General features: G+C 36.5%; 1 protein-coding gene across 3 annotated transcripts in view; it reads right to left on the bottom strand.

Moving 5' to 3' along the window:
- LOC128822736 (transportin-1-like) overlaps nucleotides 1-17,830 on the bottom strand; it is a 174,811-nt gene that overhangs the window by 50,764 nt on the left and 106,217 nt on the right. For all 3 annotated transcript variants that reach the window (XM_054004547.1, XM_054004548.1, XM_054004549.1), the window contains exons 8-10: nucleotides 14,364-14,445; nucleotides 6,795-6,917; nucleotides 940-1,058 (exon numbers count right to left, since the gene is read on the bottom strand). In XM_054004547.1, the coding sequence (XP_053860522.1) occupies nucleotides 940-1,058; nucleotides 6,795-6,917; nucleotides 14,364-14,445 (324 nt within the window). The remainder of the gene's footprint in view (nucleotides 1-939; nucleotides 1,059-6,794; nucleotides 6,918-14,363; nucleotides 14,446-17,830) is intronic.

The raw sequence follows: 17,830 nt of genomic DNA, 5'->3' as shown, positions 1-17,830 counted from the left end.
AAACTGAAATTTGGAAAGTCTCTCCCTTTTTTTAAAAATTGCTTTACATCTAAAATAGTCATTTTTGCTGGAAATAATGCATTTCTTCTCTCCACACTTTCACTGGAAGAACAGAATCACAGACAGAACTGCTTTAGTGTTTTCAAAAATCTTCCATGCATATATCAAAAGTTGGGTCTTCATTTACTGGGAACACTGAAGAATTTGTTTCCTATTGAAAAAGTCTTTAGTCTGGAAATAAGTTATTAGCACTGTTGAAGACATGCAGATGTTTAAATCCCAAGCACGGGTGTTCAATTCCCATTCAATCAGGGATCTACATTTTAAGGCTTATGATAATTTTTGAAACTTACAAAACAGTTTTTGAAGCTTAAAAACTACTGTCAGTCTGAAGAAGCATGAAAAACACATTATGCATGCTTTCAAGCTTAAATTGCCCTGGCAATTGATATGAAATTGATTCCTAAATCTAAATGATCTTGTTATTTTGTTTTGTCTTCATAAAGATGGGGAACCCCTGGCATGACTATGCACACAGAAGCATTGCACAGAAATGCTCACAATAGCAGTTGTCAAGAAAACATGTTCATGGTACACCAGATATTATAGGTAATGTCACATGGAGATGTTTGTTTAAGCTTAAGCACATGTTAGTATACCTTTGCCTCCATCTGATACTTGACAGGATGTTAAGCTTGAGATAAAGCACCAGTGACACAGTTTAGGTTGCCTCAGGAACCAAGTCTGAAATCCTCAAAAGTCTTTTCAGTGACCTTTGTGATACAGCCATTTTTAATATGTACAAGAACTAGCTAGAAGAAACTCCTCCCAAGCATACAGCAAGCTAGATACAGTCTCCAAAAGAGTAACCAGGAAAAAGTTAACTGAAGTTTAAGGATGACTATTTCAAAATAACTAGTTCTAATTCTTAATACTTACTTAGCAAGATGCCGACATAATACATCTTTACAAATTGGCTGTTCAGCCAAAGTCAGCCAAAACTCACAAGCCTCCAAAGCAACATTTTCATCTTGGTCCTGGGTCCTTTGAAGCATATACTACACAAAAAAAAAAAACCACAATCTTGTATAAGTTTTAAGTGAAGAAGCTATTGACATTGCAAAGTGTGTTTGCAAAAATAAACTATGCTCCCAGAGTAATTTTGTTTCTTTGGGGCAATGGGAAGAAACAGATATAAAAGACTACTTAAGGCTATAGTGAGAATAAGCTGAGACTTATTTCTCAATGCTAGCTGATTGAGATTCTAAGTTTTTTCCCAGTTTAAGTGAGAACATTATTACCAAGAATATATAGACAGAGACCCAAGATAATAAACTGGTTCCTGAGAATAGTGGGGGGATTTAAAAATTATTTTCCCACTCCCCCCCTTCTCCTTTTGAATAAAAGAGTACAATTACACACTTAGTAAGGTGGAAATATTTTTTATATCCAGTACCATAAAAAAGCCTCTCTTTCAAATATTGATTATCTGACAGGATGCAATTAAGTAGAACTCATAACAGGGGAGAAAAAAGTCTCACTTTTTCCAAGTATGAATGGTAATTCAGAGATTCAGTGTCAAATCTTTAAGCTTGCTGTTAAAATTTAAATCCCCTTAAACAAAAAATAATCAAATACCTGCATAAGCAGAAAGGCTAAATATACCACGGCTACATCAGTTTCTTGTACATGACTTCCAAAGCAATTTAGAGAAAGTGCTTGAAACTTCCAAAACAGTAATTTCTGCATTCTTCCATGCCAGCTCTTATTTCTGAAACAGTTGGTCTTTCCACTCATTTTAGAAGCCTCATGGAAGTTCATGCAGCTACCTTTCATCACACATTGATTTAAAATGAAGAAAATAAATCCTCCTTCAGAATACCATTTTGTTCTCAAAATTAAATAGAATGGGGCAACCTATATTATCCTTATGCATTTCAGGGATGCAAGATTTGCAACAAACATATCCCTTTCTACAGAACTGCATTCCTACAGGGCTGCATCCAAAGCAGCATGGGCAGAAGGTGAAGAGAGGGGATTCTCCCCTTCTATTCTGCTCTCCTGAGACCCCACCTGAAGAACTGTGTCCAGCACTGGGGTCCCAACACAAGAAAGACGTGGACCTGTTGGAGCAAGCCCAGGGGAGGCCACAAAGATGCTCAGAGGGCTGGAGCTCCTCTTCTATAAAGACAGGCAGAAAGAGTTGGGGCTATTCAAACTGGAGAAGTGAAGGATTTGAGACCTTCTAGCACCTTCCAGGACTTAAAGGGGCTCCAAGAGAGCTGGAGAAGGACTTTTTACAAGGGCATAGAGTGATAGGAACAGGAGGAATAGTATTATGCTGAAGGAGGGTATGTTTAGATTAGATATTTGGAAGAAATTCTTTACTGTGAAGGTAGTGAGGCCCTGGCACATGTTGCCCAGAGAGGTTATGGACTCCTCTCCCCATTTCTGGCAGTGTTCAAGACCAGTCTGGATGGGGCTCGGAATAACCTGGTCTAGCAGAAGGTGTTCTTGCCCATGTGGGGGAGGTTGGAACTAGATGATTTCTAAGGTCCTTTCCAATCCAAACCATTATGTAATTCTATGAAATGCACTAAATTGCAAGTGTTTCCTAAAAGGTCATTATTGTGATTAAGAATTGATGGCAACAAAAATACTGCTCTATTCTGAGTTATGAACAGATTACAGCTTGGAAAATTGTAAAAACATCCTATCCATTTGTCTGTAAACTGCACACTGATTCTCCCCCCGCTTTACCCTCTCTTTCTCTCTGGGCCTAGCTTAAAGCTACAGGTCCCATTTCTGAGCAAGAGAACAGATGATGGGGATACCAGCATCATAAAGTCACCCCAGGACACCATTGAAAGCAAGGTTAATTAAAATACAACTGAAGTGATTTGGCATTTTTCCCCAGAGGGCTTGAAAATCAACACTTTTGTTGTATTCAGTTATTTGTCACAAAGACAAAACCAGAATGACAAAAAGTAATGTCTGTTTGAAGGTTCTCCTCACACTGTCATTTCGTCTTTAAGCACATATTATAATATATGCTCCATGAAGTTAGATAGCAGTAGATTGAAAAGGCTACTTACACTCAGTGGTATAACAGCCATATACACAGCCTGGAAATCATAGAATGGTTTGGGTTGGAAAGGACCATAAAGATTATCCAGTTCCAACCCACTGCCATGGACAGAAACACCTTTCACTAGACCAGGTTGCTCAAAGCCCCATCTAACCTGGTCATGAACACTTCCAGGGATGGGGCAGCCACAACATTGCTGGGCAACATGTGCCAGGGCCTCACCACTATCATAGGGAAGAATTTCTTCCTAATATCCAATCTAACCCTGTTCTCTAACAGTTTAAAACCATTGCCTCTTGTTCTGTCACTACACTCACTGATAGAATCCTTCCCCATATTTCTTGTAGGCTCCCATAGTAAAAACAGTGATACTAGTATCAACACAGTATGGGAAGAGTATTTGAAGGCTTTTAGGTTTTTTTTAGTATTCTTGTGCCATACTTTAATGAGTACTTTTAATGATAAGCTAAAAAAGTGACTTTAGGCAATGGAAATATTTGCTTCCCAACAAAAAATTACAAAATTGCATAGGAACATTATTCAGAACTGGTTTGCATACTCTGTAACAGTGTTGTCTTAGTCTTGCTATGTCAAACCATCAAGAAAAGAATGATGCACAATGCATTAAGAAAAATCCTTTGAGCAGTAAAATACATCTATCTGAAAGCAACAGGATGCAAACAATCTTATTTCTTTAGCAACAAGCTGAGTTTGTGTGTTATAACTTCATACTATCAACACCATTTAAGTAATCTCATTATGCATTGTAAAATAAAAAGTCAAAACTTCTATTGAAAAAGATCTTAGGCACCACATGCCTGGCTAAATATGCTATATGAATATACAAGTGCAATCTAATAACTGAAATCTATTAGGTCAGTCTACTTCTGATATATCCTGTTGTCATGTTCTCAGACAAAGGAAGGAGAAAAAAAAACCCACAGAGAAATACATATCTGCTTCTGCTCACCTGGAAGTACATGGTCAAAAAACCCACTGAAATTGAAATTCAACTATCCCTATTCCTCCAGGAACTTGGCAAAACAGTTAATATTAAACCTGTCTAGTTTAAAAGCATGACACTGGCCAAGACCTGTCTTAGAATCACTACCAAATTATTAATATTCTTAACTACTTTAAAAGTAATTTTCCATAAGCATAAAAAAACCCTATCATGTGGATACCAGTTTCTCTCTTTTTAAGAATTCCTTCAGTTAGAGCAGCCATTATTAGAAGCATTCAGCTTGGAGGTATTCAAGCTTCAAAAGGGCAAAATCAGACTCATTTGAATGAAAAATAGTCAGGTCTCAGATATTACACTGTCACATATCAATATGTATGTATACAGAACTAGGCAAATCAGTAACAGTACACAGTAGTCCCAAAACTGTGGAGGAAGGGGAGGAAGTCTGATCTTGACAAAAAATTCACTACTGCTGTCTTTTGTAGAGAAGATGCCTAGTAATAGTTTTCCCAAAAAAAGAAGGGATACAATGAGAATACAATCTTGGATCTTGTGGTTGCTGACATAATTTCTACCTGCAAAATCCAGAAGTTCCTTACTGATTTGTTTGCTGACAACCCCAAGCTGTGTGGTGCGGTCGACACGCTGGAGGGAAGGAATGGCATCCAGAGGGACCTGTACAGGCTTGAGAGGTGGGTCTGTGTGAACCTCATAAAGTTCAACAAGGCCAAGTGCAAGGTCCTGCACCTGGTCGAGGCAACCCCAAGCACAAGTACAGGCTGGGCAGAGAATGCATTGAGAGCAGCCCTGCCGAGAAGGACTTGGGAACAGTAGTTGACAAGAAGCTCAACATGAGCTAGCAATCTATACTCGCAGCCCAGAAGCCAACTGTGTCCTGGGCTGCATCCAAAGCAGTGTGGGCAGCAGGTCAAGGGGGATGAATTCTCCTCTACTCCACTCTTGTGAGACCCCCACCTGCATTACTGCATACAGTTCTGGGGCCCCCAACATAAGGAGGATATGGAGCTGCTGGAGCAAGTCCAGCAGAGGCCACAAAGATGCTCAGAGGGCTGAAGCACCTCTGCCATGAAGACAGACTGAGAGAGTTGGGAGTGTTCAGTCTGTTTCCAGTTCAGAAACCTGTTCAGAAAAGAAAGCAGATTGTAGAGCACCTTCCAGAAATGGAAGAGGGGTTGGAACTAGGTGATCTTTAAGGTTCCTTCCAACCCAAACCATTCTAGGATTCTATGATTGCAGGAGGGTGAAGAGTCAGAGAAGTTATCACTTGTTGACAATATAATCTCCAAAGCTTTATTGTCTCTCCCTCAAAAAAAAAAAAACAAAACCAAACCAGACCAAACAAAAGAAAAAAATCTATCTCAAGCACCAACAATGCCTACTTGTCCTGTGTTAGATGAGAAGATACGTTCCAGGCTTGGTGTCATGGAATTCCAGACAACACTAGACAGATGCTACAAGTCACCTCAGTTTTATGCCTCTCTAATGCCTTGGTCCAGAAGCAAAAAAAAAAACCAAAAAAAACCCAAAAAAACTGCTTCATATTGTCTGGACTTGGCACTTATGGAATTTGACACTGGGTTATGACCCATTTGTTCTTATATGTACATGAGAAAGATTCTGATCTTTGTTATATTTCCAGTCTAGCAAGTAGTGCATGTAAAGGCTATCTAGAAACTGCCAGTATTTCCCAGAAACATGGAAATTACAACTCAGTTGAGCAAACAAGTACCAGTTGATTGGTCTTCTGGTAGGCAAGTCTGCACTAATCTAGAATAATCAAGGAACTATCCAAAGACACCCACCCATAAAATTGAATGCAATGGCAGGCAGCTTTGTTAGTAGCTCAAAGAGCATCTCAGATATTTAAAATTACATTCCTTATCCTTGCTGTGGCAAAAGATCCAAAAAAGGTGACAGCTTCAATCTGTAAACTGTAACAGTATCAGCACCAGAACGAAGATTTTTAACATGATCTCACTTGTGGTCAGGAAATGCCTGGCTGCTCCATGGTATAGCTGATCCTGGCCATTTCAGGATCAATTAACTTAAAGAAGCATGAACAACTGCCATATGCACTGTCAAATACAATGTCATGTTGGCAATTATCGAAGCAGCGCAACCCCCCTGTGTGGGGAATAATGTGCTCTGACTCCATGTTGCAGAAGGCTGAATAAATTGCTTTTATTAAGCTTAATTATATTACATTAATACTATACTATACTAGAACTATATCATACTGAAAAGATACTAAAGAAAAACCTGTGACTGTCTCCAGACAGTCACGACACAACTTTGACCCAATTGGCCAATCAATCCAAACAACCATCACCAGGGTCCAATTAACAAATCACTCTTCAGTAAACAATCTCCATAACACATTCCACATGTGCCAAAAAACAGGCGCAGCAAATAGAGATAAGAATTGTTTTCTTCTTTCTCTGAGCTTTCTCACTGCATCACACAACTTCCCAGGAAAAATCCTGGGAGAGAGAATCATGTCTCTCTCTGTTCAGAGAATGTGAATACCACAGGCAATTAGCTAAAAAGAAACTGTTGCAACTTCAGTCTTGAAGGAAAACAAAGAGTAGGCAAGCACAAATGTAAAACAAAGAGTAAGCAAGCACAAAAGTAACATACCTATTCTGATGTATGCCTTTAATTTGCTATTATTTCTGCAATTCCAAACATGTTTCAGCATACAATCAGAGAAATAAGACTCACCTCAACTATACTAATCATATGAGGAAGCAGGCGATCCATTCGAACTTCTAGCAACATTACCAGAGCACGACAAACATTTTTGCGTACTTCAGGCTCCTCATCACCAGCCAGTGCAAAAAGATTCTGTTGGAAAGTAATACCAGTAGAAAAGCCTCAATTCATCTAGTTCAACTTGTATTAAAATTTACATTATTGGCAAACTAAAGTATGCAAACGTACTTCTGTACTATCCCACCCCACACCTCAGAAAACTGTATTATTTCCTAAAGACATATGGTTTAGCAAATTAACTCTTCAGACTTTCAATGTGTATTGTTCCCAGTGTTTTGGTCATGTGTACATTAGACACAAGAACATTATTCCCTGAATTTTTCCCTAAACATTAATGAAGTTCTGAAGCTAGAAAATGCCTTCAGAACATAACAGCAGCAAATAAAATACCCTGGTTAAGCCAAAATATCATCCTTCCAATCCACATTCAGTAGTAGTATTCAGAGAGACACGTAATCTAGACTCAGTGACATGGTGATCCCTGTACTGAACTCTCCATCACACGTAAGTGACAGACTGCTGCCAGTACCTCTATGCAAAAAGAGTTTCCTGTATTTATGAAAAGGAAGCATTTTCAAAATACTAATTCCTTGGGCTGGGAGAGTACTTAGACTAATTTAAAGATAAGCATGCAGAATGACTTTCAACCCATGGAGATTGAAGCTAAGAATGGGAAGCCATCAATGTGGAGTTTAGGGGTAGTGGAGGTTGTGAAACATGGACAAAAAATTAAAACCCTACAATTCTTATAAAGATTTGTAGGGACGGTATGTTTATTACAGTGCTGGACGCATGTGGGGATCGTTTTTCTTCAAAGGACATGCGTGCTCTTGAGGACTCTTGATCTTTTTTTATTACCCTTTACTAGTCTACATATGCATAGAATTTCACAATAGGTTCATGCATATTCATTTTACTGATTTCACCTTACACTTACAGCTAGTTACACTTGTACTCAGTTTTTTATCAGAAAGTACAGAAAGAACTCCTGGGTTACCCTGCCTTGTTTGCTTCAAGGTTCGAGGAGCGTCTTTTATCTTTTATCTCTTCAGCTTGGAAATTCACATTCTTTCTCTTCAGTTGGGGCAGTTTTACTAGTGTTGCAGAGTTACTAGACCAAACAGTATATTTTACTTAAGGTAGCAAGCTCAAAGCAGCACATTTCACATAAATTTAAATGGATTTCTACCTTGTTAAGTTTTTACTCTGTTTCGTTCCCCCCTTTCCAAAAGAAGATAAGTAAATTTTTTTACTTAATGCAAATCCTTACGATAATAAGTGTACACAATGTTTATTAGTATATATAAGTACAGTTTTTTGATTAGTGACTGGATGAATTTTGAAGTGCTAAATACTTTGCTTAGTGGTAAGATACACATTTTGAGTATTAATAGTATTGCTTTTACAAATGTATTTTTTGAAGTTTACTGTTTGTAACTTCTTATTTACTTTTTATGTTTACACTTTATGTTCTGAGGGGTAGAGCACTATTTTTTATGATTTAATTTTAGTGTGGTAATGGGGTAGATACTATAAATAGTGGTATTGCGTACAGTAAGTACAAAGGTAGTGGCTACATTAGAAGTAGGATTATAGGTTATAGATGCTTTTGAGATTTCTTTATATAATTAGAAAATTTACTATAGTTTACTAGGATTGGAACTTTCTTTTAGAATTAATTGTATTATTTTAGATAATCTTTTGAATTTTAGCTGGAAAATTACTTTTACTCTTTTTCGTATGATTAAAGTTGTTGTTGCTTGTATTTATAACTGTGTTTGTATAAAACTGAAAGCTAAAGATATGTTATTCTGAACTATATTAAGTGCTTTTACTATTAACTTGTGATTTTGGACTCCTGCCTTTTAGGGATAACTGTAGGGGTTAATTTAAGATTGTTAGTTTACTTGTTGTAGTGGTTAGTTTCTTTATAGATTTAGTATATTGATTAGAACTGGGGACTAAGGTTATTTAGTATTGTTTTGGATAGAGGTATTTTAGGACTTTAATTACAATTATACACAAAACAATTCTATAAATAAAATTATAAACTACCCCCCCCCCCCAAATATACTTATTTTGCATTAATAAGTTTTAGTTTATTGTCTTTTGGTGTTAATTTTTAAGGGGCTTTTGGGGCTTGCTTTATTTGAGTGTGGTGGATCTGGGTATTTTGTTTTTTAGTCTTGATTGTGGTGAAGGTGATGAGAAGTATCTGTAATGGTTTTTTTATTGTGGTTTTAAAGTTTTTTTTTGAAAGAGACTTAATGTGTATATAATTCTTAGGTTGTATATTATGTACTGGTTTACTTAGCTTTTTGTTTTGAGTTTTAGCTATATGTATTTTAATTTTCTTTCACTTGTTTACTTAAAGTTACTATATAGGTTTTTTGTACTATTTTGGAAATAAAATGTGATTCTTTGGGAATATTGTGACTGGAACTTTGAAAGTGGTATTATTTACTCTGGTCATCTTGATAGTTTTGGTAGGGAATGTTTTAGGTTATTTTGAAAATGTATTTGTTAATATTTATAAATACTGACACCCCCCTTTCCACGGGAGTTTTGAAAAGCTAATTCATTACTGTTGTTTAGGTTTATGGTTCTTTTTAATCTGATTAAGTTTTGGTCTGGGGGTATTTTTGGGGTTAGTTTGGAGGTAAGGATTACACTGTCAGTTTACTTGAGTGACAGTGGCATATAAATTCTTGGTAATGATCTTTTTAATAAGATATGTGTTTTAAAAAGCTTGTGGAAACTACTATTTAAAAGTTAACGCTTTATTTTGATGTACTTTGTAACACTGGTAGTTTTGGTTATTTTGGGAAAGGAGCTATACTTTATAAAAGTTAAGTAGTTGGGTTTTAGTGTGTTTTCTGATGTTCTTTTTTTATTAGTGACTACATGTATGGGAAGGGATTATTAGCTCTCTTTTAATGGTAGCTCACTTTTCTTGGTTATATGTCTTTTTTGATTAGCATTATTATTATATTTTGGCTTACTTTTAAGGGAAATTTGTTTACAATTACTTTACTTTTTGTTGCTTTCTTTGCTTTTTTATCTACTAGTTTGGTTTTTTTTTTTAAATTTTGAGCTTACTTTTTGGTGTGTTTTAATATGTATACTTTTAGTATTTGGATTAATTTTAGTAGTCCCTTCTCTCTTTAGATAGTTCTGTGTGTGTACAGTTTTGAATGCATTTTTAAGGCACGGGTTAGTGTGATAATTTTGGTTTTTTGTGTAGAGGTGCTTGTTGGTAAGGGTAGTTACTTTTGTTAATGAACTAGGTTTTTGTATCATCTAAAAGAGTGGTTTTGGGTGGTTGGAGTAAGTAGTTTTAATAGCCTTTAGGTAATCGTGGTGTATTGTTTTTTTTTTTTTTATTTTTACTGAGAAAAGAAGCTGGGTTGATAATGTTATTTACTACCTTTTTTATATTATCTTGTTTTACTATGATGGTTTGGTACTTTAGGAACTTTTGTGGTGAGAGCTGGTGGCTGCTCTTTACTTTTAGTGCTATGGACACTGTGTGGGACACTAGGATAGTTATTTTTTCTTCTTAGGGTAAACTTGTGTGTTTTTTGTATATTTAGTACGATTGTTGTTACAGTTTTGAGGTAACTTGGCTATCTTTTGGCACTGTATTTAGTTGCTTGGAAAAGTAAGTAACTGCTTTTTGGTATGATTTTAAGTTTTGAGCTATATGGGAGAATAGAAAGAATAGTTCTGGAAGTTTTAAAGTTGGAGTTGATATGAGGGTACTTTTTAGTTGGTGAAAGGCTTGTGGTTTTTTTTTTTTGTCTACTGGAGATCTTTATTTGACGAACAGTCTAATTACAAACTTACAGTTGGTACTACTTTGCTATGTTTGTGGGGTTTTTTTTAATATTCTGTATCTTTGGAGTTCTAGGAAATTTGAAAGGCTTTTTTTTTGTGGAGTTTCTTAGGACTTTGGATTTTTGTAAGTTGTTTTTTAAACAGAGTGGGGGAATTTTTGAAGTCTTGAGGTACATGGACTATGTGAACTGGACTTTGTACTTGCTTTTAGGGCTTTTTTATTTAAATGTAAAAAATTTCTGGTTGGTTTTGTGGATAGGGAGGTAAAAGAAAGTATCTTTTAGATTTAAAACAATAAATTAGGTTAGTTTAGATGTTAAACAAGTTAGTAAAGCATATGGATTTGCTACTACAGGATATAAATATTTTGTTATTTTATTGATAGCTTTCAATCTTGAACTATTAATTATTGGGCTGATTTCTTCTTTATATTTTTTTAGGGGGTACTGTTTAATTTTTACTGGTTGTGTCTTTTCTTTAAGCTTGATTACTATGGGGGGTGTTCTTTGCCCTCCCTGGTACATCAGAGGCTTATACTTTTAAAAATACTTGTCTTAATATTTCTTTATTAATTTCTTTCTTAATTTTAATGACTGTTAATGTTAAACTTAATACTTTTACGTACTTTTGATTATTTACTTCTAGAGTAACTATTTTAGAATGTTTAGTGAGTTGGGTATATATAAAAACTTGTAAATACTTTATTGTTACTTTAAAGGTTTGCAAAAGTATGCTTTTTTAGATTGGCTAGTTATTTCTTACACTACAACATAATCATTCGCTATAGGTACTAAAGCTTTATTTAAAAGTGAATATATGGCTTTTGTATTAACTAAAATTTTACCTTTTTCTTTTCTTCTGGTCTTACTGCTTTTTGTAGAGGGGTTTGTTACTTCTTAGTTCTGGATGAAATTGGACTGCTAGGAAGGGGATGGGTTTGAGTGGGTATACTTTTGGAGCTTGAGTCTTATTCTTTTTTGGGGAGGTTTTTTTTTATCCTCCCTTACCTTAGGAGGAGCTTTTAACAAATCATGTATTTCATTTTTGTGTTTTAGTATGATAAACTTTGTTTGATTTTATACATTGTTGCTTTATACTGTATGTTGAACAACACATTTGATTTGCTTTCTTATTGTTCTTTGTTCTTTTTTAAGAGCCAACACTAGTGGGTCAGAGGGAACTGTGAACTTACAGTTACCTTGCTATTTTGGGTGATTTTTTAAGGTGAAAAACATATTAGTATACTTTGCTTTTTTGTTTTAAAACAGTATTAATTGCAATAAGGCATTATAATTTTTTTTATTTGAGCCGGCCCTACTGGCAGCTTTCTCTTAGTGAACTCTTTAAAGGGGCTAGTTTGGGAACTTTTTTGCTTTGGTTAGTTTTTATTCTTTATACTATTTTGTTTCTATTTAACCTTTAGAGTTTGTTTTTAGTTTTTTTTACACACAGACTTCTAGGTGGTAGGTATTAGATGCGATCTTTTATACATAAGTTTTAAGATCGCAGGTTTTGAATTGGTTTGATTAGGAACTTTTAATTTATACTTGGGGCATAGAAAAGCAATATTAGTTTTTTTTTCACAAACTTTGTATTGTAATAGTACTCACGTAAGGTGCTAGTTTCTTAATGCACTAAAAACTTTTGGGAATTGCTTGTAGGTTATTCTGTTTATTACTTTGGTGTTTATTACTTAACTTATACGGTGGGTTGTTTTCAGTCTAGACTTACTATATTACTAGTTGAAGTCTGATAAAGTTTCTTTATATAAACTTATTTGTTTCCTCTATCTAAACTATTTTACAAAATTTTAGTCTTTTTTACTTTTCTTTTTGTAAAATTTAATTAAAGTATTGTTTTTACTGACACTTACTTTGTTGCTTTGTAAAAGGCTGTGTTTGTTACAGTAAAAACTTTGATATGTTTATAAATATAGACACCCCCCCTTTATTTTAAATTTACGAGAGTTAGGGCTTAAGTTGTTGTGGGAGAGAAATTCTTGGAATTTCTTTAATTTGTTTTACTACAGTTAAATTACTATACTGTATTTTTTTTGTATAAAATGTTACACTTGTTGCAAACAAAATCTTAAAATCTCTACAAACATAACTTTACAATTTTGAGAATTAAATTACTACAGTGTGGGGGAAGAACTACATAAACTGACTGGGAAAGGTGGTATTTCTTAAAGTGCTTACTTTTTTTAACACAACACAGCATACTACACTTTAGCATCTACTTATATTAGCTTCCTTGTCTTTACACACTTTGGATACAATTAGAACAGTACACAGTAAAATTCTAGGAATTAAGTTTGAACTACTGGAGTAGAGGAACTCTTTTAAGTTTGTCTAGCTACGGTTAAAATGTGTACAGTTTACACAAATTACTACTTTTAAACACAATAAATGTCTTATGTTTTTTTACTTGTTCTACTTTTTTGCAGGGTACTCTCTGCCCCCACAGCTTATTTTAGTTGGTGCTTTGGGTTTTATTTGGTTGCTTTAGACGCAAGTAGAACTTTCCTCCTTCTCGTGCTGCGGGTACACTTACTTGTTCGCTCGTTCACTCTCTTTATACACTACGCACTCACATGATTATAAACACATTAATGACAGTGTCTGGATACTACAAGCATACAAACTTTGGGGTCATTTGACTCACTACCAGAGCCGCTCACAGTCACTCTATTGAACAATAAATTTGTCTCTAGTTTCTCTATCGGCTAATGAACTCATCTCCAGCCGCACTATTGGTTAATGAATTTGTTTCCAGCCACTCTATAGGCTAATGAACTTGTTTCCAGCTGCTCTATTGGTTAATGAACTCATCTTCATCTCCAGCCGCTCTATCGGCTGGGCTGCTTGCAGGCACAGGAAGGAGGCTGGGTGCTTAGATGTCTCTGAGTGACTTATCAGTAGTCCTATCTCCCTCTCTCTCTGGTCTTTTTGATATATATACTGTTTATCTGCACACTAGTAGGTCGTTGTCTGTCTTTGCAGGTGGCAAGCTGAGACAGAGGGGAGCCCCCTCTAGGGAAATTCCCCGGGGCACGCCAAGGAGCTTTGTTTTCTCCTCTGCCCTGGCAAAGACAGAAAATCTCCTACCTGGCTTGCCATAATGAAACGTGGAAGAAAAATTCTTATAAAGATTTGTAGGGACGGTATGTTTATTACAGTGCTGGATGCATGTGGGGATCATTTTTCTTCAAAGGACATGCATGCTCTTGAGGACTCTTGATCTTTTTTTATTACCCTTTACTAGTCTACATATGCATAGAATTTCACAATAGGTTCATGCATATTCATTTTACTGATTTCACGTTACACTTACAGCTAGTTACACTTGTAGCTAGTTTTTTATCAGAAAGTACAGAAAGAACTCCTGGGTTACCCTGCCTTGTTTGCTTCAAGGATCGAGGAGCTTCTTTTATCTTTTATCTCTTCAGCTTAGAAATTCACATTCCTTCTCTTCAGTTGGGGCAGTTTTACTAGTGTTGCAAAGTTACTAGACTAAACAGTATATTTTACTTATGGTAGCAAGCTCAAAGCAGCACATTTCACTTAAATTTAAATGGATTTCTACCTTGTTAAGTTTTTACTCTGTTTCAGTTGTAAAACATTAGCTCTTGACAAATTAGATATGTTATTTGACTTACCCCTCCAAGCAAAATGCACTTACCTCAATAAAAGAATCTATGTGCAACATAAGAGCTTGAGTTCTGCTGATGATAAATTGATTGACACACGCAACAGCATGAGACCTACAAATTGAACAGTTAAAATATATATGTTTTTCATGTCTTAAACATTTTCTAAACTGTATACAAGCATCACAAACATTAGGAAGTAAATAACACTGTGTCTTAGGTTGCAAATGCAAGATGTGGCCAGGGGGTGTGTATTCTATTGCCATCTGTTAGAACCAGGTGGGGGAGTTATCTTCTGTTAATTGGGCCACCTGTTAAAACCAGGTGGGGCAGGTTTCTTTATCTCTTCCTCACCCATCCTGCCTCCAGGGAGATATCTTCTGTTAATGGGCCATTGAGTCTCACTGCATGACTGATAAAATTACATCATCCCACTGCAAGATGCTCTGCCCAGGGGGAGGAGCCAAGCATTCCTACCTGGATATAATCAGAGATTTAGAACACCACAGGCAGCCTTTTCTCACTGGATTCCCAGAGAAAGACCAGGTCCATCTATACCACCACTGGATGTTCAGAGGAAAACTACATCCTTTCTACAGGCTCATTGCTTCAACAGAACTACATCTATTACTCCAGGAGGACTGCAGCCACCATTTAATCAAACTGCTACCAACATCCTGACCAACAGGGTGTCAGGTCGTATTCTGACTCTGTCAGTTTTGTTTTGCATCACTGCATTTTTATTTTTTCCTAAGAAAGAACTGTTATTCCTACTCCCATATCTTTGCCCGAGAGCCCCTTAATTTTCAAAATTATAATAATTCAGAGGGAGGGGGTTTACATTTTCAATTTCAAGAGAGGCTCCTGCCTTCCTTAGCAAACACCTGTCTTTTCAAACCAAGACACACTGTCAAAGCATATTCTAGAGGCATGAGGGATTAAATCTGAACATCTATATTGTTACCAATAAAAATTAGTAAACCACATTTTTAAGTACTAGCTTATACTCCAGTATATCTAATAAATAATTTTAAATTAAGTATTCAGTAAATAAGAACTATAGCAGGATGACTACCTGGCACATTTGTTCGAAACAGTATGTAAGGATAGTCTTTTCAGTATATTATGATTATCAGTTTTCTCTGATATTGCTGCCAGATGAAGAATCATTTACACCTGGTTAGCTAACACAATATTTATTCTTCAAGGACCACTGGCCTATGGAACCACACAATGTTTTCTGTAGGAAGAAGAACTGGAAAGCAGCCAGCCCAGTTATGCCAACTTTTACCAGTTAAACAGGTGGTCAGGTATGACTTTGGGGTCGTCAACCACCAGGGACCACCAAAAAGAACCTCAGGACAGAAAAACATATGTGTAAAAGGGAGGGAAAATATGTTAATTACTTTGGGGAAACGATTATAATATGTATGTTTCTTCTGGGAAAGCCTATGTATATGTATGTAAAATATAGTATATAAACAGGAGCTCTTTCTGTACTTGGGATGCACAATATTTCGGAGGAGCTATCCCCTTGTGCATCCGGCTAAATAAAGAATGCCTGCTTCTTAACACTACATTAGTGTTAAGGAGTTTTATTTTCACTGATTTTTGGTAACAGTGTTAACAATTCCATACAAGTTAACATGGTGAAATTTTAGCATACCCTTCTTCATTGCTAAGTATCCAACTGCCTTTGCAAGATTTTTACCATTTAATGAGACCAATATGCATCAGTAATATAGTTGTAGTTTAGAACAAATACACACTTGCATTAGGATACATAATAAAACAATTGTGGTACAAACAAATTTAAAGTGAAGAGCTGGTTCTTCTATTCCATTTCATGCAAAGCCGTTGCTTACAAGTCTTTTTCATTCTCAGAGACACAAAAGCCAATTATATAAGTAGAGGCACAATATAAAACTACCTTTCAAAACCTCTGAAGATCCATTCAAGTATTTTTACTAATCTAACTCCAAACATCTAGTCTCTTCAGACATTTATTGGAAGACAGTCTTATAAAACAGTGTTTGAAAGTTGTCTCTTCACAGATTTAAATACTGATAATATTTAAATACTATTAAATACTAATAGTATTTTACTGACACAACTAATATTCTTCATACTTCAGTACTATGTACTGAAACCAGGCCACAGGTCAGCAGATGATCTGCTTTAAAGTTGAAACTGGTTCACCTATTTCAAAGCAAAAGCTTATCTTCCTACAAGTGCCAGTTCATACTTTGTTATATATTTTTCTTAGTGTGCATCTATTTTAGGAGAGTTTCTAAATCTTATTAAATCCTATCAAGATATATTCCTAGTTATACTCTTCCTTTTACTCTTCACCATCTATACTACTGCTGGCAATAACTGAGCCCTCCAAGTTGTAGAATCTTTTGATATAATTTTCAAAGAGGAGTCCAAAAACACATTTCAGAGAATCACCCATAACGACTGAGGTTGGAAGGGACCTCTGTAGATCATTTGCTCAAGTAGGGCTGCCTACAGCTGGTTGCACAGGACCACATCACAACAGTGTGAGAGACTGGAAGGATTGCTGGCTTGAAACATTTCAGGTGCATGTGTGGGGGAAGGGGCAGGTTGGGCCTTGCTCTGGTGTGGCAATGCCCTGCTCCGCACACCCCAAGACCCCTGGGGCCTGTATCGCAGCCCCTGCAGGGGCTACCAATCACTGGCACACTGGAGGCAATGCTCCACACCCTGCCCCTGGAGCCCCAATCTAGCCACAGAGTGGTCAGATGACTGGAAGTCCCACCTGGGGGACAGACCCAGGAAAGCCAAAGGATATTTAACCAAGGACATGAGGTGAGCACATGTTTTGACCTTACTTCCTCTTGGAATTTCTATCAGCTGAACACTGCTGGAACCAGGAGTGGTAGCTATATTTGTTCTTCTCTACATCTTTTTTTTGTCTGTCTCTCTCTTTCTTCTAATTCCCTCTTCTTGGAGTTTTGAGTAATTTAAAATTGGATGGGCTTGGAGTTTGTTAAGTTGAATGGGCTAAGTTAATGCTTTGAGAAGTGTTTTATGTTGATTGAATGCTGCTCTAAACTTTTGCCAAAGTTCTCTGATTTTACAGAGTTGTGTCCTGGTTTAGGGCAAATTTGGGAGAAAACCTCCAAAAAGCCCCCTCCCCCCCCAGAAAGCAAACCCACACGGCCCCTCCCCCCAATTAGTTTGGGAAGAATTTCCCCAGAGAGAAGTGGAAAAAACCTGTTTATTTAACAGGCAAAGCACTCCCCAGCACACAAAATGAACAATACCAGATGACAAAACTCATTCGCGCTGTGAAGATATGACAAATTCAGAAAGTCTCTCCGGTGGGTGGTCTCTCTGTTATCAGTCCCTCCAGCGCTGGGAAAGGCTGCTGCCCAGAGTAGGCCCCGGTAGGCCACAAAGTGCGAGCTCTCGGTGTTTTTCCCCGGGTCCCAGTCCGGAGCAGGTTCAAATGGTTCCAAGAAAAGGGAAAGAA

Source organism: Vidua macroura (genome assembly GCF_024509145.1).
Source record: "Vidua macroura isolate BioBank_ID:100142 chromosome W unlocalized genomic scaffold, ASM2450914v1 whyW_random_scaffold_38, whole genome shotgun sequence".
Classification (NCBI taxonomy): domain Eukaryota; kingdom Metazoa; phylum Chordata; class Aves; order Passeriformes; family Viduidae; genus Vidua; species Vidua macroura.
This window is presented reverse-complemented; position numbering and strand designations above follow the sequence as displayed.